The sequence below is a fragment of the Phocoena phocoena genome, chromosome 2, assembly GCF_963924675.1.
Source record: "Phocoena phocoena chromosome 2, mPhoPho1.1, whole genome shotgun sequence".
Classification (NCBI taxonomy): Eukaryota; Metazoa; Chordata; class Mammalia; order Artiodactyla; family Phocoenidae; genus Phocoena; species Phocoena phocoena.
Genome location: NC_089220.1, coordinates 49,295,137 through 49,319,443, shown reverse-complemented (window position 1 = coordinate 49,319,443; position 24,307 = coordinate 49,295,137). Strand labels below are relative to the sequence as shown.

The following is a 24,307-nucleotide window of genomic DNA, read 5'->3' as shown; positions in this document are numbered from 1 at the left end:
GCGGCTAGCCTATTTGAATGAGGAATATATATGGTTAACATAATTTCCATTCATAAAATCACAGATTTTAATATAGAACTGCTTATACAAGATGAAAAATATTATATAAACACAGCATGATAAAATTATATTGCAAGTAAATGATAAATTATACATTCTTAAAGTAAGTCTGCCACACCAGAATACTCAAATCCATACCCTAGAATCACTGCAGTTGTATCAAACAATCATTTACAAACACATGCCACCATGTACAACTTTTCCAGTTACCTTCTCCCGGGAGTGTATGAGTTCCGCTTTGGTGTTCTGTACCACGGTTTGGAGTCTCTCATTCTCTTGCCAAAGCAGCTGTTGTTCCTCATTCATCAGGTGATCCAACTTGTCCCAGGACAGCCTTTGCTGTTGGTTATGGAATCCTGATGGATGGGTGCCTATTTCTGGGGCCCAGTTCTTAAGAGAGAATTGTAGAGTTAAGCCTTAAAAACAAGCTGATTTCTTTTTTGAGCATCTTCTAATGAGAGTGAGCACATGTATATCTAGATATAAGTAAAACAATATTCTTGAATGTTGATTTTAAAAAAAAAGGTTTGGAAACTCTCTGTTTAAAATGATCTTTGGCAAAATAGTCCCATCAAATCTAATAGCAAAGATGATTGTAGGGCAGGTCCCAGTTCCATATAGGACCCAAGCGCATAGAGATTGGGGACCTTAAAAATTACCTCATTCTTATGAAGTTATGCTTTGAACGCAAATAACTATTCTTTTGGTTAACAGAGAACACAGAGAACTCTGAAACGCACTGCTAACTTGAAAGATTCCCCTTGCTAAACTCTACTTTCATTTTCACATATGCAATCATATCCTTTTTTAGAATCCAAAGCACATATCATCCACATAATTGAGGCCTGAACTCAGGAATATGCTTTAAGCTACCACGGTGATTTTTTTGGGTCCTGAAAAATGCTTTAAAAAAATTTTTTTAAAGGTAAAAAAAGGGTTAGGGTTAGGGTTTTTTCTTTTTCACGTTTTGCCTTTTAAGCCAAAACATGAAAAGGAAAAAAAAAAAGGTACAATCTCATTTTGAAAAAATTTTCAGCCCAGAAGTAATTTTTTAAAAATGGAAGCAACTATTATGTTTTTTTTTTAAAAAAACACAGTTTAAAAAAAAGTATCACCAAGAGATAAAGTAGCTGAATTTAGTGCCTACTTTTATGGTAGGACAAAGTCTTAACACCTACCCAAGACTGACATACATACACTGTTCTTAATTTATTTGCACATAGATGAAACAGCATTGTGATATATTAAAACGAGACTTACTTTCTACAACATCAAAATGTTTTTATTACTACAAAACAACTCAGCCATGGTCTTCTGACTTGCACAATTACCTTGTCACTATAGTTCCGTTTATGTGAGGTTCAGAAACAAGCATCCCTAACCTATGGTGGCAGAAGGTAGCGAAGTGGTTCCCTTGGGGTTATCAACTGAAGGGGACACAAGAGAGCCTCCTGGGTGCTGGAAATGTTCTTTATTTTGAGCTAGGTGGTGATTACACAAAGACAAACATAAATATATATTTTACCTATAACTGTGTATATTTACATATACATACATATATGTGTATAAAAACAATCAAGTTATAGAGTTAAAATTTATGCACTTTACTGTGTAAAGTTAGATCTCAATAAAGAAGAAAAGAAATTACCTCGTCACCAGCATTCTGAAGTTGCTTGTGTAGAGACATCACTTCTTGTTTTAAAGCTTCCTTTTCCTGCTGAGTCACTCGTAGATCAGATTTAATTCGGGACATTTGCAGGTTTACATTCTGCAGGGTGTCTTCTAAATTCTGAACCTACATCATGAGAACAGTCATACACCGCGACAAATCCTTATGGTCTCACCTATACCATGTCCGTGTATGAATGAGCTAAGACAAGAGAACTCCAAGGTCCCTTCTGCTTCTACTTACTATATCCAGGTCTTTTCAGTTGCTCAGTGCAAATCTAGGATATTATGTATCTTTACAGGATGTTAAGTTATATTTAGGACAATAACGAACTATGCCTAGAGTGAGGTATTGCTGGTATCGTCATCTGGTATATTACCAAGTGATATCTTACAGAACCAAGGAATACCAACAGGCATCACGACAGATGATTTTACTGAACTTTGTAGAAATTACGTTTTAGACTGTGATGTTGGTTTGTAAAGGACCTCTTAGATGAAAATAAAAACATACTTTGTAGAACCCTACTCCATGCTAACAGCTCATATATATTTCAATTTAAAAAAATTTAAATTGGTAAACAGAATGTTCATAGAGAGCTTTAACTATAATAGGGCATGAACCTGCCTTAGAAATCCTAATTCTAAATTAGAAATAAGCAGTCATTTTTACACACTATTCTCAAGCTTTCATAAATAAATAATCTCATAATGATAAGATAATCTTATGATTATTTCATAATAATGAACTTTGGGAGAAACACTGTTCAAATTATTTTACTATACTGTAAGGTGTCAAATATTAGTTAAATTGAATCATTCTGAGCCCTCTTAGACCACATCCACCTGGAACATTCTTTCCACTTGGAGTTCTGTTGGGAGATATAGGAAAATATTAACTGTGCAGATGAAATAAGAATTGTCCACATACCTTTTCCTGTGAAGCCACTAGCTGTGATTTTAAGCTTTCGCTCTGGTGTTCCCAAGACTTCTGTTCTTGCTTCATAGTAGCAATTCTGTGCTCTAAAAGACTTGATTTTGCCAACTGATTCAGGAAAAGAAAAGAGGTAACAGCATTTCTACAAACATGTCTAGCCTCATTTCACATGCCTTCACTTATACTGAAAAGATCAAGTACCATCTCTCTACATAGGGGATCAAGACAAAGTAAAAGAGAGACATTTCCTTGACTCCCTTTGTACCTTTAATTTTGAGGAGTCTCTTCTCTTTGGGGATTTCAATTTTTCCTTCTCATTGCCACATGTTTTTGGGTGAGACGTGGTGGGCTGGAAGGCAATTAGAAATCCCAAGAGTGTGCCATAATAGGAAAGTATGGAATGCCTATTAAGGCAGGTGGCACAAAGGCAGTGTTTTTGGATTTGCTAGGGAAAATACAGTAGAAAAAAAAAGTGTGTATGTAATGGATTTCAGATTATTAAATACATAATATTTATATTATTTATATTATATATAAGTAGAATAGTGATGTATTTAAATAATATATATTAAGTAGCATAGTTACTTATTAAAATAAGACAAACTTTATATTACCGTACTTAATATTTATTAAACAACTAATCTATACTCCTGTTAAAACCATGGCTTCAGCAATCTACAGATTTAATGTGATCCCTATCAAATGACATTTTTCACAGAACGGGAACAAATAATCCTAAAATTTATATAGAACCACAAAAGGCCCAAAATTGCCAAAGCAACCTTGAGAAAAATGAACAAAGCTAGAGGCATAACCCTTCCAGACTTCAGACAATACTACAAAGCTATAGTAATGAAAACAGTATGGTAATGGCACAAAAACAGACATATGGATCAATGTAACAGAATAGAGAGTCCAGAAATAAACCCACACACCTACAGTCATTTAATCTTGGACAAAGGAGGCAAGAATATATAATGGAGAAAAAAGAATGTTTCAATAAGCAGCATTGGGAAAGCTGGACAGCTACATGTAAAACAATGAAGTTAGAATACTCCCTCACACCATACACAAAAATAACTCAAAATGGCTTAAAGACGTATATCTAAGACATGACACCATAAAACTCCTAGAAGAGAAAATAGGCAAAACATTCTCTGACATAAATCGTAGCAATATTTTCTTAGGTCAGTCTCCCAAGGCAAAAGAAATAAAAGCAAAAATCAACAAATGGGACCTAATTAAACTTAAAAGCTTTTGCACAGCAAGGGAAACCATCAACAACAAAAGGACAACCTTAAGACTGGGAGAAAACATGCAGAAACGATGTGACCAACAAGGGATTAATTTTCAAAATATACAAACAACTCATACAACTAAATATCAAAACAAAACAAAAAAACAAAAACACTAAACAACCAAATCAAAAAATGGGCAGAAAACCTCAACAAACATTTCTTCAAAGAAGACATACAGATGGCCAACAGGCACATGAAAAGATGCTCAATATTGTTAATAATTAGAGAAGTGCAAGTCAAAACTACAGTGAGGGATTACCTCATACCAGTCAGAATGGCCATCATCAAAAAGTCTATAAATAATAAATGCTGGAGAGGGTATGGAGAAAAGGGAACCCTCCTTCACTGTGGTGAGAATGTAAATTGGTGCAGACACTATGGAGAACTGTATGGAGGTTCCTTAAAAAACTAAAAATAGAGTTACCATATGATCCTGCAATCCCACTTCTGGGCATATATCCAGAAAAGACAAAAACTCTAATTAAAAAAGATATATGCACCCCAATGTTAATAGCGGCACTATTTACAACAGCCAAGACATGGAAGGAACCTAAGTGTTCCTTCTTACAATGGAATATTACTCAGCCATAAAAAAGAATGAAATAATGTGGACCTAGAGGTTATCATACTAAGAGAAGTCAGTTAGACAGAAAAAGACAAATATTACATGATATCACTTATATCTGGAATGTAACAAATGGTACAAATGAAATATTTACAAAACAGAAACAGACTCACAGACATAGAAAACACACTTATGGTTACCAAAAGAGGAGGAGGGAGGGATAAATTAGGAGTATGAGATTAACAGATATACACTACCATATCTAAAATAAACAACAAGGATTGACTGTATCACACAGGGAATTATATTCCATATCTTGTAATAATCTATAATGGGAAAGAATGGAAAAAAAGCAGTACATACACACACATACACGTATAACCGAATCACTGCTATGCACCTGAAACTAACACAATATTGTAAATCAACTATACTTCAATAAAAGAAAAAAAAATCATGGCTTCAGGAGCTCTAAGGTCACAAAATGCTGTTCTAGGAGACTTTTAGGCTAACATATAGCCCCCCACGTGCCACTGGCGTTAGAGAAATGCTCATTATGGTACACACTGTCCAATGATGGTAAAAAAGTCTTATTTTTACTACCTTATCAACACAGCTATTTAATTCTTCACTTAGAGCTTCCTTTTCTTTCAGCAGTTTTTCATTGTGGCTTAGAATACTAGAAATTTTTTGTTGGAAGTCAGAGAGATTGGGACATCTGTGCAGCTGTAAGAGATAAACAAGCCCACCCATCACGTCTCATGGTTGTATTTAAAAAGATGTATTTATAAACAGGACATTTTCATGGCTGCTGCTGTTTCCCTATCTGTAGATATTTCCCAGGACATATAAACTCTAGGGAACTATAATTAACTTTAACAAAATGTTCCCTGCTGGCTTCTCTCTATTCTTCAACTGACTTCCGAAATGTCTGCTTAGACAAAATCAACCAGACATTAAGTAATGGTCCTAGCTTTCTGTTTTACCTTCAGGATAAAATAAATAACATACTGCCATTCTGTCATGAATTTAACTTGTGTACATATAGCACAAAACATTTTCCCCATGTTTTTTAACTAGAAAAAAATCTTTTTCAATCAAGACTATGGAATTGGCATCAACCAAGTACAATGTATCAACCAACAAAAGGGGAAGTTTTTTGTTTTTTTTTTTTAATATTTATTTATTTATTTCGGGTCTTAGCTGCAGCATGTAGGATCTAGTTCCCTGACCAGGGATCGAACCCGGGCCCCCTGCATTGGGAGCACGAAGTCTTTCATGGCTGGACCACCAGGGAAGTCCCAAGGGCAAGTTTAAAGATAAATCAAGCAGTGTTTTTCAGCACGTTCTGTATACCCTTCCCTTTGGAAGATGCCTAAATTGACTTGCTAAGAAAAAGGTTGCTGGGGGCTTCCCTGGTGGCGCAGTGGTTGAGAGTCCACCTGCCGGTGCAGGGGACACGGGTTCGTGCCCCGGTCCGGGAAGATCCCACATGCCGCGGAGTGGCTGGGCCCGTGAGCCACGGCCACTGGGCCTGCGCGTCTGGAACCTGTGCTCCGCAACGGGAGAGGCCACAACAGTGAGAGGCCCGCGTACCGCAAAAAACAAACAAACAAACAAAAACAAAACAAAAAAAAAAAGGTTGCTGGTACGGACACACTGGCTTCTTCCTCTGCACTTTATGGCATCAAGACAAACGGAAAACTTTTTGTTCCTTTTCATCATCAGCCTTAGCACTACTGACATTTTGGGGCAGGTAATTCCTTGCTGTGGGAGACTGTCCTGTGCACTGTAGGATGGTTAGCAGCATCTCTGGTGTTACCTATTAGATTCCAGTAGCACAGCCTGCCTCCCCATACACTGGGTGTGAAACCCCAAAATGTCCCCAGACATTGCTAAATGTCTTGGGGTGGGGGAGCAATTTCCACCTCCCCACAACCACTGCTTTAAGGAGACTGATTGTTTCTTACACTTCTTAACCCTTCCCATAGTTCATATGTTTTCAATTTCCCTCTACTTCACTTGGCTTTCAATTTTCAATTATTTATTGTCATTATGATTTTACGGCCATCTTTCAACTTTTTACCTGAAGTTCTTTTACATTTAGCTTTAGGAATAGTATGACAAAATGGACTTTAAGGATTGAATGTTGTCTTCAACTGGCAACAAATCCAGCATAATTTACAAATCTAAACAAGTCAGAAGGATGAAGGAAAGTGTAAAGAACCTGGGCATTGGTTAACAAAGGCCTTTTTTCCTTTGCTCACTACCCCATCCCCAGACCCTCACAAAGCCTGGTACCATTTTGGGTGTCTACAGACTGGTATGTGACCACTGCTGATGCTATTCGTGTTTCTTTTCAATGCAACAGATAATACAAATAAAAATGTTTTGTGAACAAGAAATTATTATGTCATACAGAGCAGCACAGGCTTTCTAGGTCCAAGCTGTGTGGAAGCAACAATGGGCTGACACCATCTTAACCCTTGTGATCCAAGAGTCCAGGTGCCTTGAACAACTGCCCACCAAAAGCAAAAGGGCTCACTGTTTTTCCATCTCACTATTTATATCAATGCTTCAAAAAATATGCAATAAAAATGTGCCAAATGATGTCCTCATCATACTATTTTACTCCCAACTCGGCTCCTTTTCTTCTGATCCCTAGCTTGGCAAAATCACAAAGCATACATTTCCCATGCTATGGATTTGGAATCCACCATTATCATCTGAAAGGTTGAACAACAGACAGAAAATGATAAAGGAGAAAAGTATGCCCAAGTTAATTAGGATGAATTTAGTAATAACAGCTCTGGAATACTTATATACCACAGAAGAGCCTTTTAACTTCTGGAATGTTTATATGGACAGACAGCTTCTGCTATGGCAGAACAGATAAACTTTGCATAGCAGCATCTGACTTGAAAAGGTTCTTATAAAGCACCTACTGGGTACCAGTACTGTATTAGGCACTGTAAGAGATACAAATTCCCTGAGAGTCTTATAATCCTATTAGGAAATCAAGACTTACAGGTGTCAATTAGGAATCAACATGAACATAACACACTCAGTGGTACAGACTCAGCATTCAGAGAAGGACACCTTTATGCTCATAGGCTGAATAGGTATGAGAGAATTTTATAATCTAAGGATATCATAATATTAAAGTAATCCTCTGGTGAAGCAAATAAATAAAATGGAAAAACTAAATTCTCCTAGTGTAAATCAGGATTGCTTAAACTGAGGGATTCCTGTGCTCATTGAAAAATTCAGAATAAAATTGGACAACGTTCAGAATATATTAAGGTGAACCCTCTTTCATACTTAAAATTAGGTCTTTGTTTGAAACTTTGAAATGTGCTTCTTAAAGCCAAATTCGTAGGTGAGACTGCATCCCTGATAATGTTCTAGAATCTACTCTTCTGCCCAAGATAGATGCCTCAAACTCACTATGAGAAAAAGGGATGATGAGGGACCAGCTTCACCTGTGTGGATTCCAAATCTGGGTGAATAGTTATTAAAGTTATGAGTAAGAAAGTCACCATCTTTTTAGACAAATTTATATTATTTAACACCTGGCCAGGAGAAGGTAGAGCAACAAATTTCCTTTTTTTTTTTTCTGCTGTACGCGGGCCTCTCACTGCTGTGGTCTCTCCCGTTGCGGAGCACAGGCTCCGGACGCACAGGCTCAGCGGCCATGGCTCACGGGCCCAGCCGCTCTGCGGCATGTGGGATCTTCCCGGACCGGGGCGTGAACCCGTGTCCCCTGCATCGGCAGGCGGACTCTCAACCACTGCGCCACCAGGGAAGCCCAAATTTCTTAAACTGAAGTGGTTATGGTTCATTTATAGTAATAGAATGTCAGTCTACAACATGTAAGTTACATAACGAGAACATTTAGAGAATTAGCAATAGGAGCCCTTATAAATAGACTTGTACTGCAAGCCCTCAACTTTACTATAAGTAATAAGCTAGTTAACAGGACTCAGTAAAAAAGGACATTTGGTGGCTAGAAAAGTCAGACCATCAGGTGCATATTATTCTATGAGCGCCCCCATACCTCCTGTCCCCACCTAAGCAACACACGATCTTACTTGTTTCATTTTCTCCAGTTCATCTTTGAGAAGGAGGTTTTCCTGTTCCACAATATGAATTTGTAGTTTAACTTCAGAAAGTTCTGCCTCCAGAGAAGACACTAAAGTGGAAGACTAAGAAAAAATTTAAAAAGTCATATAATATACATATTCATTTAGCCTGGGGAAACTTAGTAAGTTCACAAAAGGCAGCATTAAGGAAACACTAGTACAAATTCAGTGACACACTGTTTAATATCATTTGTCCTTATACTCAATGGAACAAACCAAAACTATCTTTTAACAGACTTTCCACTAAAATGGCATGAACATGACTTCTAAGTTCGTTTTTGAAGATTTCCTCACTGTAAAGTTACTATCTTTCTCTGGGGGGAGATGCTTTGAGACCATGCAAATAGTGTTTTTTCTTAAGCTTTTGCTTATTGATTTTAGTGTCTGTCAGTGGATTTTATCTACAACAATTACTCTCTGGTGTTTGCCTAATGAAGACTTTCTATTTCCTTCTTCATACATTTATTAATTGGAATTCTCTTGTAAGGAAGAGCTGTTATTTCTCCCCCCGTTATTTATGTATTCAATTTTTCTATAACAGTATGGACCTATAGATATTTATTTTATTTTGCATTTTATAATTATTTTGTGCTATGCTTTATTTTGTTGATCAAATTATTCCAGCTTTGGCCATTAGGAGCTTCTTCAGGTTGTGCCCTGTCCTTTTGACATGCCCCATCTTTTGGGGGGCACCTTTTTCTTTCTGACACCATGAGATGTTCCAGGCTCATCTTGAATTGACCCTGCCCCAGCCTTGGGAGCAACCATTTTTCCAAGTAGCCCGGGCTCCTCTTATACGAGAATAGTGTTTAGAAACCAAGATCTGGGTACTCGATCCATATACACACATCTACATCTCTGTATCTATCTATCTGTCTATATATTAAGAAATACGAGTTTATACTAATACCTCAAATTCCAATCCCATATCAGAGGGTTCATTTAAGCCTTCTCAGTTTCCCCACTTGCAACTTCCTTTTCCAAAAATGAGATACGCAGTTCTTATTTTCTACGTTTACTTATCTGTTCAATTCTAGTATACACAGAGTAGTTCCAGAATTACTAACATACACCCCCATGAGAAACACATTTACTCACTAGGTTATTATTGCCTTTATGTACACTTCTTTTTGTCTTAACCCTACTGTATACAGTCAAGATACTAATTTCTAAATTACTTATTTTCTTCCACACTGTAGCTATGTTATCCATTTACAATACAGTTAGGTTCATTTGTTAGTGTTTGTGTTCCATTTTGGTACCCCCCCATCTTTGTTTTCTGGATTGGTTTTAATTGTGTGTTTATTTGAGGGGGTATGCAAAGAGTATGTAAAACATTACTATAGTTCTAAGCATCAGAGCTATGTGAAAATGTTCTCATAAGTGTCACTCCCTTCCTCATTCCTTCTATCACATTCCCATTCCTCTCTTCCATCCCTTTCCCACTCGCCCTCTATAGGTAACCATCTCTTTAGTTATCTGGTTTATCATTCCCATATTTCTTTTACATAAATTTCTGTATTTCTTTTACACAAATACATGTGTATTGCCTAATATCCCCTTCTTTCTTACATGGACGGAGACATACTATCTTAGATACTCTATTGAGCTCTTCTTTTCTCACCTAACAGTATGTCCTGGAAATCATTTCACACGAAGAGATCTTTCTCATTTATCCATTCTTTCTTTTTCTTTTTTTATAGCTGTATAATACTACTCCATGTGTGGCTATACCCATCACATTTATCCAACAACTCTCCGATGTATGGGCATCTAGGTTGTTTCCAATATTTTGCAGTTACAAACAATGCTGCAATGAGTAACCAACGCTTTGCGGTGAATTTTCATATTTTTAGAGGAATATCTTTAGGGTAAATTCCTAGAAGTCAGATTGCTAGGACAAAAGGTAAGTACATATGTAATTTTGTTAGATTTGCCAAATTTCCTTCCATAAATACAATATCAGTTTATATTCCACCAGCAATGTATGAAAGTGCCTGTTTTCCCAAACCCTTGACAATAGAATATGTTGTTATATTTTTAAATTGTTGCCAATCACATAGGTGAGAAATGAGATATCAGCGTTATCTGCATTTCTAATTCTGAGTAATTCTGAACATTTTTTTCAAGGTTTGAGGGCCATTTTAATCTTTTTTGTGTGTGTGAATTTTTGTTCATGCATTTTTTCCTATTTGGCTATCAGATTTTGCTCCTAAGCCCTCTGACTTTTAAGAGTTCTTTACATAGTAGGGATATTAGCTCCACTCTTGGTGGTATATGATGCAAATATTTTCTCCCAGTTTGTGAGCTGTCTTTTGACTTTGTTTATGGTATTTTCTTGGTCATGCAAAAATTTTAAAAATTTAATCAGGTCATTTTTTTGCCTCTAGTTTATGAGTCATAGGTACATAGCCTTTCTCTACACCAAGCCTAAAGATGAATTTGCCCAGTTTCTACTAGTACTTGTACGTTTTACCTTTTATATTTAGACTCCTAATCCAATTGGAATTTACCCTTATGTATGGTATAAGATATGGATCTAATTTTATTTTCAGTTGTCTACCCAGTTATCTAGGCACCACTTACTAAAAACTCCATCTTTACCCCAGTGATTTGAGAAGCTACCTTTGTTATATACTAAGTTTCCATATGTATTTGGGTCTAATTCTAGACTTTCTCTTCCACTTATCTGTCTATTCATGTGTGAACACCACACTGTTTTAATAATTGGGACTTTATGTATAAGAAATTAAATACAAGCATTTCTTTTATTTACTGGGATTTCCTCCAGAAAGGCTGTAGAGTGGCTGTAGACCATACCTGCACTTTACAGTGTTCCAGTTCTTCTTTTAGATTAGACTTCTCTTGTTCCCATTCCTCACATGTACTGTGTCCTGGCTCTTTATCCTTCTGACTTAGCATTTCTGCCAGACGTTGATTAACTTCTTGCAGTTCTTTCTGATTTTGAGAATTCTTTTGGCTAAGCTCCATATTTTCCAAATCCAACTGTTGGTTTTTGGTTTTTAATTCTGAAATCTAATTAAAATTGAAAAAAGTCTTAAAAACTAGTTATCCTACTTCTGCTAAAAATATATTTAGAGACTGTTTTACCTTCTCTATGTAAAGTTATACACACACACATTTAATAACAGAAAAAATACATACTCATTATTACAAAGTCAATCAGTTCAGAAGTGTATGAAGAAGTGACAGACACTCTGTCCAACCCCATTCCACAGGGGTAGCCACTGTTCACAGCTGGGTACGTATCCCTACAGATTGTTTTCTATGCATACACAGACCTATATACGTGTAGTTTTTTCCTTCTTTAGAACAAAAATTTGCATTATTTCAGATGTTCGGATAGTCTGCTTTTTCCACTTATAATATCTTACAGACTCTTATCTTTCCAAATCGGTGCATTCAGAAACCACCACATGCTATATTTTTAGTGGCTATAGGGCAGCGGTCGCCAACCTTTTTGGCACCAGGGACCAGTTTCATGGCAGACAATTTTTTCACGGACCAGGGCTGGGGAGGGGTGGGGGGTGGGTGGGGTCAGGGGAGGGGATGGTTCAGGCGGTAACGCAAGTGATGGGGGGCGGCAGATGAAGCTTCACTCTCGACCAACCGCCGCTCACCTCCTGCTGTGCGCCCGGTTCCTAACAGGCTGCGGACCGGTAGTGGTCTACGGCCCAGGGGTTGGGGACCCCTGCTATAGGGTATTCCATGTATCAAGACATTCCATACTGTATTTATCCATTCCCACACTGATAGACATATAGGTTTATTATCATTTTTTCTTTTAATTATGAAGAAACAAAACAATCTTTTGGAAAATTCATTTAAACATGGTAGCATTTTGTATTTAGGATCTTATTTTTGGAAGTAGGGCTGCTGGGTTAGAAGGCGTGCATATACATTACTGTTTTGATCGATATCCCCACAATGTCTTCCTCACAGACTACCAACTTATAGTCCTATCAACAATGTATGAGTATATTTGTTTCCTCAGTCCCTTTTTAATACTAGACCAGATCAATCTTTAATTCTTGCTAATCTGACAGGTGAAAAAAAGAAACTCATTTAATTTGCCCTTCCCTAATTACTAAGGAGGCTAACCATCCTTTTATATGTTCTCTTCTTTTTGTCTGACTTGACCAATCATATAAATTATTCACTTTTCTACTCCATTTTGCAATTTGTTTGTAACAGTACAGAATATATTTTGGACGTTAACACCTTGTCTATTTCAAGTGCTGAAAATAGTCTTTTCCCAGGATGTCCTTGTCTTTTGACTGTTTCAGATAGATTCTCAAATGGCTTTTCCCCACACAATTGCATATTGTCGAGAGTATACAAATTGGGCACTGAACGGCACAAGCTATCTAAATAAATCATAATTCTGTGAAAATATACACGGATTAACTAGTATTCTATATCTGTAAAATGCTGTTCTTAACTTTCTGCTTTTAATTGTGGTGAGGAAAGAGGAAGGAGCTAAAATGAATCAAAACCACATGTGGGGACCTCCCTGGTGGTCCAGCGGATAAGACTGTGCACTCCTAATGCAGGGGGCCCTGGTTCAATCCCTGGTCGGGGAACTAGATGCATGCATGCTGCAACTAAGGAGTCTGCATGCTGCAACAAAGATCCCGTGTGCTGCAACTAAGACCTGGTGCAGCCAAAATAAATAAATATTAAAAAAAAAAAAGCCATCTGCTACAAAGAGCACAACTGAATCTAATTAAAAACAAAACAAAACAAAACCAACATAGAGCTAGTATTTCACAGGTTCGGTTTTAGAGGTTATCACCTCCCCACTCCCACTGATTATAAAGCTAGTATTCAGCACCAGAGTCTAGAAATAATATATATATTATTATATTCACAAAAAAACAGAAACCTAGTTTAGAATTAGCATGAGGTGAGTTTCCATTTTGAAACTCAGGATTTACAACCTTACCATTGTTAGCTACGTTTCCAGTAGCATGTGCTGTAAATTTCAAATTTAAAACAAGAAAATTTTAGAATCAGGAAACATTGGGAAATATTCTCTCCTTACCTGTTTCTTTAAATTTTCAACCATCTTCTGAACTGCAGCTTTTTCCTGTTTTACGGTTTCTATTTTTTGCCTAAAGGGACAATGAAAATATAACTTAAGAGTTAGGCTTTAACAGTTGAAGTAAAATACCTTTAGTCCTCACAAAAATGCCTTAAGGACATTTAAATATATGTCTTACCACATTTCTTCCTGAGATCCATTTAATTTCCCTAATTTCAGGTTAGAAATGCTGTCTTCTTCATTTAAAGTAGTAATTTCATTTCTCAAAATAGAATTCTCCTCTTGAAGCTTCTCAGATTCATATCTGAAGTACAGAGATTTTTAAAAAATAGTTATAACAAGGCAGTCATCTGGCATCTTTGGAAAATACTTTATAGTAACTTCCAATTAAACACGTATTCCATGCCAGTTAAAAAGAAAAGCCTAAATTAGTAGTCTCTTGGTGCTTGGAAATCAAGCTACGACATATTGACTCATTTCTTTTGGGAAGTAAGAATTTCACTAAAAGACATTAGGGAAGTGTGACTGAAACACCTGAGCATGGAGACAGAAAGGAGACTCAATGCCCATCCTGGTTGCTGACTTTCTCAGTGGCAAGCATATGCTTTGAGCAAATTATTTATTTCAGTCTGAAGTCCTGCCTGCTCCTAAAAGACAAAAGCCATATTACTAAGCTGTATGAGCTTCAGTTTTAAACCCCAGGGTACCTAGAGAAAGAAGATTCACTACATAAATGAAAGGGCCATGTCAAAATATGTACACTAATGTTTACTTTGTGGTTTCTTTCATCTCATTACGATTTTTAGAACTAAATATGGTCTGAAGTAAAACGAGGAAAAACTACGCCGAGAATTATTTTGTTTTTTCATATCTTTAAGATATTTCAGACATGATGTAGTATTTTACAAGTTTTTTTTGGAACCAAATTTGTTAGAAGGCTATTGCAATCATATTTTATAAAGTTGAGTGAGCAGTGGTTCAAATTAGTATCATTTTCGTCTTTGTTCTTCAAGCACGTTTATTAGAATCTGATAGCTCCTCAAAAAATTATATGTTCTAAGATAAATTTCCAATGTTTACAGAATGTCAGCCTGCACTTCAAGTGATATAAGTGAAAAACGATAAGCCATGAGACACAACACTTTTTCTATATTAGTGTAAGAAGAGACTCCTTATCTACCAAGTGAGTTAATGATACACGAAAGGCATTCATTCTCATATAACTTGTTTCATCAAAATGAAGAAAATAACCAACATTTAGCCAAAAAAACCCACCAAAACTATCCATCCAAATGAAGTGCTACAAAAGAGTTAAAGACTTGACATACATTGATGATACACATGGTTAAACAACTAACACTCTCCATCATGAACTTTCACACCCTAAATGAACGACATTTATTTCCTATAGAGGAAGCAGTGCCTCCTAGGCAGGGTTATTCTACTTGTTAATACGACACAGAAGCAGAAGGAAGTCTAAAGTACTGCTCTCTTCTTGAAGACTAACAGGTTAGTTTCTCTAGGCACAGCAAGCAGCCAAGTTAGATTTGGTGAGGTGCTCTGTGGGATTCCGTGAAGTGTAGAAGGTACATACATTACCTCAGAAGCTCAACTTTTTGCTGCATCTCACTGCACGTGATATGCAAGTCATGCATCATTGCCTTCAGCTCTTCCTCCTTTTCTCCTTGAGAAGGTACATCTTTTTGCTTAACTAAAGCAGTGACTCTTTCCCTCAACTTTCTAGTCAGCTCCTGCAGCTTCTTTTTCTCCCGTTCTAACTCTGTGATTGTGGCCTGGCGCTGAAAATGTTTGTCCTGAAGGCTGAGGAGAGCGGTGTTTTCCTCCAGTATTACTTGGTTCTGTACTCCAGGCTTTTCTTGATGTGTCTGGAGTGTTCCATGTAGCCAGGCAATTTCATGTGCTTTTACTTTTTCTAAGAGCTCTGTATTCTCCTGCTCTAGGTACTGGTTTTCTTGACAATGTTCTTCTATAATATGGTGTACATTCATCATCTTTGGTACACACTCTTCCGGTGTCTGATTTAGTTCAAGGATCTTTTCATCAGGTCCGACTTCCAGGTTATCTAAATGGGCTTCCCATAAGGAGAAGCAGTCATACTGCAGCACTGCTCTTTCTTGCAGCTTCTCCATCTTGTCTTGAAGTCTCAAAACCAGAACATGCAGTTCCGCATTTTCTCTTTTGACCTCGTCATAACTCTTTTCCAGGCTAAGGAATGTTTCAGTCACTTCTTCAACTTTCTTTAGCTCATCCTGTAATCGGAACATTTCTGAAGTGAGTTCTTTGTTATTTTCTAGTGCTTCATCGTACCGCGTCTCCATCACTCTCAGCTCTTCCTGAAGACACTCATTTTCTCTACTAGCATCTTCATATAACAATTTATACTTGGCGGAAGCCTCAGGGATTCTTTCAAGCGTCTTTAATTTCTTTTTTAGCACAGAAACATCAAAAAGTAAGTCCTGTTTCTTTTCCGAAGCTCGATCACAGTCTGCACGTAAGATCATTAGTTGTTCCTGAAGCTGGCCAATCTGATTCTTTAGGTCCCAGGTTTCAGTCCTGGTCTCCTCACTATTTTCAAGCTCAGAAAAACTCTCTATTGATGCTTCAGACTCCTCTCTTCTGACCTCCTGTCTCTGACCAGAGCTTGTCCCCGTACTTTCCAGATCCCGGACCTCATCGCCTTGCAGGTCATTTAGGACGTGCTGCATGGTTCCACCTTCTGCTTGTTTCATTCGGTTTGGCAGTAAAAATGGCTCTGTTTGTTCCACGGAATTTCCAAAAAACCCAGTAGTTGGCTCATCTAAACAAGAAGACATTACTGACTCTGGCTCTAATTTTTGCAGCCTCTGTTGCAACCTAGAAATTTCAGTTGCCATTTTCACATTTTCCTTCACTGCTCGTTCATGAGCTCTTTGCAGGCTTAAGAGGACATCTCCGTTCTCTTCCAACAGCTGCTCTCCTTGCTGGAGCAGGGACATGGCTCCACTTCCTTCCACTTCCTCCCTTCCCATTGCCGGGCAGCCATTCTGAAGCCTGGAGGGAGGAGATCCCACCTGCTCCATTTCCTTAATTTTATTCTGAAGCCTGGAGATTTCTGTGCTCATCTCAGCCCTCTCTCGATCTGCTTTCTCACAGGTCGCTTTGTAGACACTCTCCATGGCCAGAAGCTTGGACATCATTTCCTGCCTCTCCTGGTCACGTTCCCTTTCGAGCCTTTCAAGCCTCTGGCTGGCCAGCTGCTCCGAGGCGCCTGCTTGGCACAGGACCTGCTCACGGTCCTTCAGTTCTCTCTCGTGACTGCTCTTCAGCTCAAGTATCTGGCTGGACAGCAGACTTTGCTGACTTTCAGACACAGTTCTTAGATCTTCCAGGTCTTTGAGTAGCTGCTGTCTCTCAACAACCATGCTATTCAAATGTTCTTTGTATGTTTTCTCCAGCATCTCTCTCTCCTGGGTCAGGACCAGAGAAGTGGCTTTCTCTCTCTGGAGAGTCTCTTTAAGCTGCTCCTGGGCTTCTGCACACTCCTGGGTGAGCTCATCTTTCTCAAACTCCCACTGGGATCTCTCCTCGCGCTGTTGTTCCAGGACCTCCTTCAGCTCTCGGCGGTAGTGCCCCTCCAGACTTCGCAGAGCATTTTCATATCTCTCAGCGACTTTCTGACAGTCAGCCTGAAACTGGGCTTCTATCTGAGAGGTTCTTCTATTACACTCAGTTTCCATTTTTTCCCTAAATGTGGTCAACATACAGCATTACTGAAACTGCCATCAACTCCAGAAGCAAACAAAAAACATTTTCCCATGCATAGAAGAAGCAGCTAAGCAAACAATTCAAATATTTTCTAAAAATGGTCTTCAACTTATTCCTATGTGATTCAGTTATACTGAGAAGGGATCTCATTTCTGAGAGCCAATGCTGGCAGCCATAATTAATTTAGAAGTCTTACTTACCTCTCTCTGCATTTAGAAGGAAAATTTAGAAACCCAGTTCTTTGGTATACTCCCAGATGTATTTGTTTATGGACTTTTAGCCAAAAACGTAAGCTGATATTTCACATTAAATGTTCAAATGCATATTAGCCTAAACCCTAATTTGGGAAATACATAAAATTCTTCCATTTTAATTAAGTAGACATTGGTGGATAAATAGTCATATAAACCACACATATTAACAAATTCATTATGTTTTGCTTTTTATTTAATAAAGTAGCACCGGGTTAAAGTATGAAGCACTGAAGCCCTGAAAAGTACCTGAGATTTCACGTGAGGAAAGTAAGCACAAAATGGTGTTTCATAACTCTGGAAGGAAATGTAACTTTGCCCAGAATCTAGCTTATAAATGGCCTTTCTCAGAAAACAGCAAGACTGAACTAGGAAGAAATCACATTTGTGATAATCTTATCCTCATCTGTAACCTTAAAAAGTACATGCCTGATACAAAAAATACTTTTCTCTTTCTAAAAAAAAGTTTCAATACCCCAAGGTAGGCTTATATCTAAACAACGGCAAAACAATCTGAAAAACCAAAAAAGAATCTAGTCAGTCAGTGGGCTATTATGTCTTCTGATTTTTCAAAGTCTCCTTAATTGACTGGGATTTCTGGTGCCCCCAAGGAATGGTGCCCCAGGTTCCTCCATTTCCCCCATTTTCTTACCTTCCCTCATGTAGTTCCCTTTGGTGTTTTTCCAAGAGCTCTTTTTGCAATTCCTCTTTCTCAAGAGTATGCTTCTCCACCAGGCTTTTCAGCTGCTCCTGGTGAACTTGTTCTAGTTCCTGAGTCAAGCTTCTCACCTTCTCTTCTGTCCAGGCACCATTTTGAATGAGTTTTTCCCTCTCTTCATTAAAGCTTTCCTCTGCCTGCTGCAGCCTAGCCCTTAGCTCCATCTCATGCTCCAGCCTCAACTCCTCCTGCAGGTGAGCCTTTTCCTCATCCCACTTCATTTCCAGTTGTTTTTTCTCCTCCTCATGTCTGCAGGTAGCCGTGTGTTGTACCTCCTTGAGTACCACTGTCTGGCCCTGAAGTTCTGCAATTTCATTTTTAAGGTCACTTATTTGTTCTTCCAAGATGTGCACTTCATTCTCATACTTTTGCTTCACATTCTCCTGCTCCTTTTTACAGGCAACCTTGGTTTCATCTAGCTGCTTTTCATAATGATGCACCTAAAGCCAGAAAGTAAAACCACCACAATGTTATTCAACTCAAGGCCATGGAAAGGTGATGGGGCAGTAATTACTTTTCTCCTACAAGACATTCCTCAGTTTTCCCATTTTTTGTTTTAAAGTAACAATTCAAAAACACATTAAATAAGATATTTTTAAGTCAGGCATGGTTCGATTACCTTTTTAACTTGGTTGAATTTTATTAGTTTCTGAACAACTCTATTAAAACTGACTAGACCTTCACAGAGATACCATTTGTCTCCACGGACAAACTCAGGGCCTTAACATAGTTAATTAAATTTAAGTATTTGTTTAACACCTGTCAGGTACCCTGCAGGCCTCGTGGGGACACAAAGTTGGGTAAGACATAGCCCCTGTCATTAAGGAAAAACCACTCTAGACATGCTCATGACAACTACAAAAAAGTATACTACAAGTCAGAATAAAACATATAAAAGGTATAGGAAAAATAGTTACAATGTAACCTGGGGTTCAAAGGAGGGAAAAATCACATTTGGTTGGGAGAATTCAGGAATGTAAGAGGTAGCATTTGATATAAACTCTCAAGGTTAAGTAGATTTTCAAGAGGTAGAAAGAAATAATAACACAGCACGTAACAGCATGAGCAAAAGAGGACAGTTTGATGAAGAACAGCAAACTACCTAGTTTGGCTGGAAGATAAGGTAATTCAAAGGAATGGTAAAAGAGAAGACTGGAAATATAACCTAAAGCAACACGGTAAAGGGTTTTGAAGGCCAAGATTTACCTAATTTAGGAAGTAATGCTATATCAAAGGGCTTTTTAGTTTTATTAAGATGTCTTTCAATGAGTTGGAAATAATGTAATCGTCTGCAAGTTCCATGCTTGCTAGGACTGAAGGTACTACATTATTAAGAAACTCTCTCCTATGAGGAAAAGGCCTCACCCTTGGCCTGTGAAACCATGCTGAGGTAGTGCGTTCCTGGTAGCTAACAGGACACAAGAGGAAATGTATAGAAAGTGCTGCTCTTTGAGAAAATAGAATTGAGAATGTCCTACATGCAAACGCTTGTCAGAGCTCAAAGAAATCAGAGAACAGGATTGATAAAAAGGTCTTACTTTATCTTCAAGCTCCAGTCTCAGGCAACACAAGTCCCTGTGATGTTGTTCTTTCATCTGTTCGATGACCAGCTCCGCCTCGATGCTCATATTCAATGGATTGCATTCTTCAGAACCAAGCCCTGAAAACACATCGGATCTGTTGACCCTGCAGCAGGTTCTTTCAATAACACAACTGGCATCTAAGGAAGGATATCCAGTTTAATTGAGGAATAATTTTTAGCTTAAATTACTACAGATGAGATCTACTAGGAAACAACAGAAGCCAAGAGAAGTCTCTTGTTCTTAAGTATTAGGGAAAACAAGAAAAAGTGAAGGTGAACAGATTCTTTCATGTACAGGCAATGTACCAAACCTTAATAGAATCCAACAAAATAGGAGGTGGGAGTAGATGTGGAAATCGTTGCTTAAAGGTGACCTCCTCCTAATGAAAATCCTGCAGAGTGAGGTAGTTAGGTCAAACCAACCAGCCTTCTTTCCATCCAATGAATACTGGGTGACAAATTAGCAGAGGGGCAATGTGGCAGGAGAATGAACGGCCAGCATACTTGCTATGCTTTGAGGCGTTAACTTCATGGGTCAAGATATCCACCCCACCCCTCAACATTACAAAAGATTCAGTATTGTAATATTAATTTCCTGTAGTGCAGATAGGGCCTTACCTTAAATTATCAGCTAAAATTTTTTAAAGAATAGGGCATAGGTTAGGAACCTGGATATAGGCAGATTCGATAGAAAATTCTCGACTCATTCATATGAGTTCACCTCTGCAACTGCCCATGATGATGACTGAAAAGGACACTGAAATGTGAAGCATAAGCTGAGGGCTGAGCTAGTACAAAGACAAAATGATTACATCTACTACTACGTAGAAATCTCTTAAGGCAGGGGACACAAAAAAGCTTTTCATGTGGAGATACACAGGCAGATGCAAGAAAGAGCATAAGTCTAGCATCTGGAATTGACAGTCCTGCTTTGGGCTTTCTCTTCATCTATCATGGCACATCCCCAACTGAGAAGTGATACCTGGGGTGTAAACCACCCCAAGATGACACAGCCTCAGGTACCCATGAGGAGAACTCCCAGCCCTTGGTCATCTATGGAAAAGCCCAGAAAAGCTTCTGAGATACATCATATCAGTTGGGCTCCATTCTTATACCACAGTTAAGGCTACAGAGTACAGACTTAGAATCAGAGGAAAGGTGTTCAAGCCTGTCCCTGTCCCCTCCCCAATCCCTTATTTATTCCAGAATAAATAGGTAAGGAGAAGAATAAACAACCCTTGTAAGAACCTGTACTTCTGTTCCAAGGAGCAGTGGGGAAAACTATTTATGATGAAGAATTTATTATAAACCCTTTCTGAAAATGAAATTCAACACACTGGAGGAAAGGGGCAGGATGCCAGGAGGGAGGAAAAGAGCTGATAAGGAATGTAGGAGGGTTCCCAAATGACTCTGCCTTCCAACCTTGCTACTCAAAATCCTCCTCAAAGGTACAGGCAACCAAGGTTTATTTATCTTATTTGTTGTTTTGCAGACATTTAGCACAGCCAGCATAAGGAAATCAAATTTTGTGGTTTCTGGCTGGCTCGCTCTCCAAAACACTGTCATACCAGTTAGGCACTCTTTTAGAAAGGGAGGATTCAGCAATAACTCAGTGACTGAATTCTAACACTCCCAAGGCCTGGATTCTCAGACTTGTGGCCAGTTTTTTTTTTTTTTTAAAACGAAGCAAATATCCTTGTGGTTTGATTTTTCCATTTCTTTGTTGATGCATTTAAAAATCAGATGGAAATATTCTCATAAAGACTTCAAGGACAAATGAAAAAACAGACCACAAGTGAAACAGCTCAAGAAAATAGCACTGCCAAAGTCTTTTTTTTTTTGATGGGGGGGCGGGCTGGGGTGCGGCGGGATTGCCAACATTTTGCAATTCTACATTCAACCATGGTTTTAAAAACAGAAGTCAAAGGCAGAGACTCTGAAAAGATGGCGTCTGAATGGCTTACCCTGGTCAGGCTCGACGCAACCACTGTTAGTATCAAGTTCTTCTGATGGTGAGTTTTTCGAGGGAAGTCTGAGCACTCTGCCTTGTGCACGATATTCTTCCAGCTCAGACTGGAGTTCATCTACTTGGTCTTGTAATAGCTGGAGTTTAAAAACCAATACAAGTCTTAGATGTGATGTCAAAAACACAAGCAACAAAAGAAAAAATAAATAAACTGTACATCATCAAAATTAAAAACTTTTGTGCTTCAACGGTTACCAACAAGAAAGTAAAAACACAACCCACAGAATGGGAGAAAAGTTTCTGTAAATTATATATCTGATAAGGGACTTGATTGTAGAATATATAAAGAACTATTACAACTTAATAATAAAAAGACAAATAACACATTTAAATGTTCAGCAAAGGATCCGAAGACACATTTCTCCAAAGAAGATAAGCAAATGAAAAGATACTCTGTTATTAGCCATCAGGGAAATGCAAATCAAACTCACAATGAGATACCACTTAATACCCACTAGGATGGCTAAAATAAAAAAGACATACATGTATCCCCATATCCCCTCCTTCTTGAGCCTCCCTCCGTATCCCACCCCTCTAGGTCGTCACAAAGCATCGAGCTGATCTCCCTGTGCTATGCAACAGCTTCCCACTGGCCATCATTTTACATTTGGTAGTGTATGTATGTGCATGCCGCTCTCTCACTTCGGCCCAGCTTCCCCTCCCCCACGTGTCCTCGAGTCCGTTTTCTACATCTGTGTCTTTTTCCTGCCCTGCCACTGGGTTCATCAGTACCATTTTTTTAGATTCCATGTATGTGCATTAGCATACAATATTTGTTTTTCTTTGTCTGACTTACTTCACTCTGTATGACAGACTCTAGGTCCATCCACCTCACTACAAATAACTCAGTTTCCTTTCTTTTTATGGCTGAGTAATATTCCATTGTATATATGTGCCACATCTTCTTTATCCATTCATCTGTCAATGGACACTTAGGTTGCTTCCATGTCCTGGCTATTGTAAATAGTGCTGCAGTGAACATTGTGGTACATGACTCTTTTTCAATTATGGTTTTCTCAGGGTATATGCCCAGTGGTGGGATCGCATATGTATACATATAGCTGATTCACTTTGTTTGTGGTACGGCAGAAACTAATACAACACTGTAAAGCAATTATACTCCAATAAAGATATTTTTTAAAAAAAGACATATAATAACAACAGTTGGCAAGGATGTGGAGAAATTGCAACTCTCATATTGGTGGGAATGTAAAATGGTGCAAACATCTTGGAAAAAATTTGGCACTTCCTCAAAAGGTTAAACATACAGTGATCATATGACCCATGTCATCTGCCAATGCAGGGGACACGGGTTTGACCCCTGGTCTGGGAAGATCCCACATGCCATGGAGCAACTAAGCCCATGCACAACTACTGAGCCTGCACTCTAGAGCCCATGAGCCACAACTACTGAGCCCATGAGCCACAACTACTGAAGCCCGCGCACCCTAGAGCCCTCACGCTGCAACTACTGAGCCCACGCACTGCAACTACTGAAGCCCACGTGCTCTAGGGCCCATGTGCCGCGACTGCTGAGCCTGTGTGCTGCAGCCAGTGAAGCCCGTGTGCCTGGAGCCCGTGTGCCACAACAAGAGAAGCCACCACAATGAGAAGCCCGCACACCGCAATAAAGAGTAGCCCCCACTCACCGCAACTAGAGAAAGCCCACACAGCAACAAAGCAGCCAAAATAAATAAATAAATAAATAAACCAGTGTGTACATGTCAATCCCAAACTCCCAGTCTATCCCTCCCTCCCACCCTTCCCTGCTGGTAACCATAAGTTTGTTCTCTAAGTCTGTGAGTCTGTTTCTGTTTAAAAAAAACAAAACAAAACCAAACTTGCACACAAGTGTTCACAGCAGCATTGTTCACAATATTCAAGATAACCCAATGTCCATCAACTAATGAATGGTTAAATAAAATGTGGTATAGCTATATAATGGAATATTATTCAGCAATGGAAAGAAATGAAGTACTGATACATGCTACAGTATGGATGAAGCTTGAAAACGTATGCCAAATGAAGGAAGCCAGTCACAAAGGATGACATATTGTATAATTCCATTTATAGGAAATGTAAAGAATAGGCAAAACCAAAGAGACAGCAAGTAGATTATTAGTTGTCTAGGGCTGGGGGTCATGGGAGAGATTACAGCTAGGTGGAGAGGTAGTTTCCTTCTGGGTGATGAAAATGTTCTAAAATGTATTATGGTAATGGTTGCACAATT

At 38.5% G+C, this 24,307-nt stretch overlaps 1 protein-coding gene across 2 annotated transcripts in view; it reads right to left on the bottom strand.

The window, feature by feature from the left end:
- NIN (ninein) overlaps positions 1-24,307 on the bottom strand; it is a 94,353-nt gene that overhangs the window by 14,054 nt on the left and 55,992 nt on the right. For both annotated transcript variants that reach the window (XM_065872978.1, XM_065872979.1), the window contains exons 13-24: positions 22,016-22,154; positions 20,008-20,129; positions 18,404-18,909; positions 15,335-17,479; positions 13,914-14,039; positions 13,736-13,805; positions 11,491-11,706; positions 8,620-8,733; positions 5,132-5,254; positions 2,660-2,773; positions 1,709-1,855; positions 271-450 (exon numbers count right to left, since the gene is read on the bottom strand). In XM_065872978.1, the coding sequence (XP_065729050.1) occupies positions 271-450; positions 1,709-1,855; positions 2,660-2,773; positions 5,132-5,254; positions 8,620-8,733; positions 11,491-11,706; positions 13,736-13,805; positions 13,914-14,039; positions 15,335-17,479; positions 18,404-18,909; positions 20,008-20,129; positions 22,016-22,154 (4,002 nt within the window). The remainder of the gene's footprint in view (positions 1-270; positions 451-1,708; positions 1,856-2,659; positions 2,774-5,131; positions 5,255-8,619; positions 8,734-11,490; positions 11,707-13,735; positions 13,806-13,913; positions 14,040-15,334; positions 17,480-18,403; positions 18,910-20,007; positions 20,130-22,015; positions 22,155-24,307) is intronic.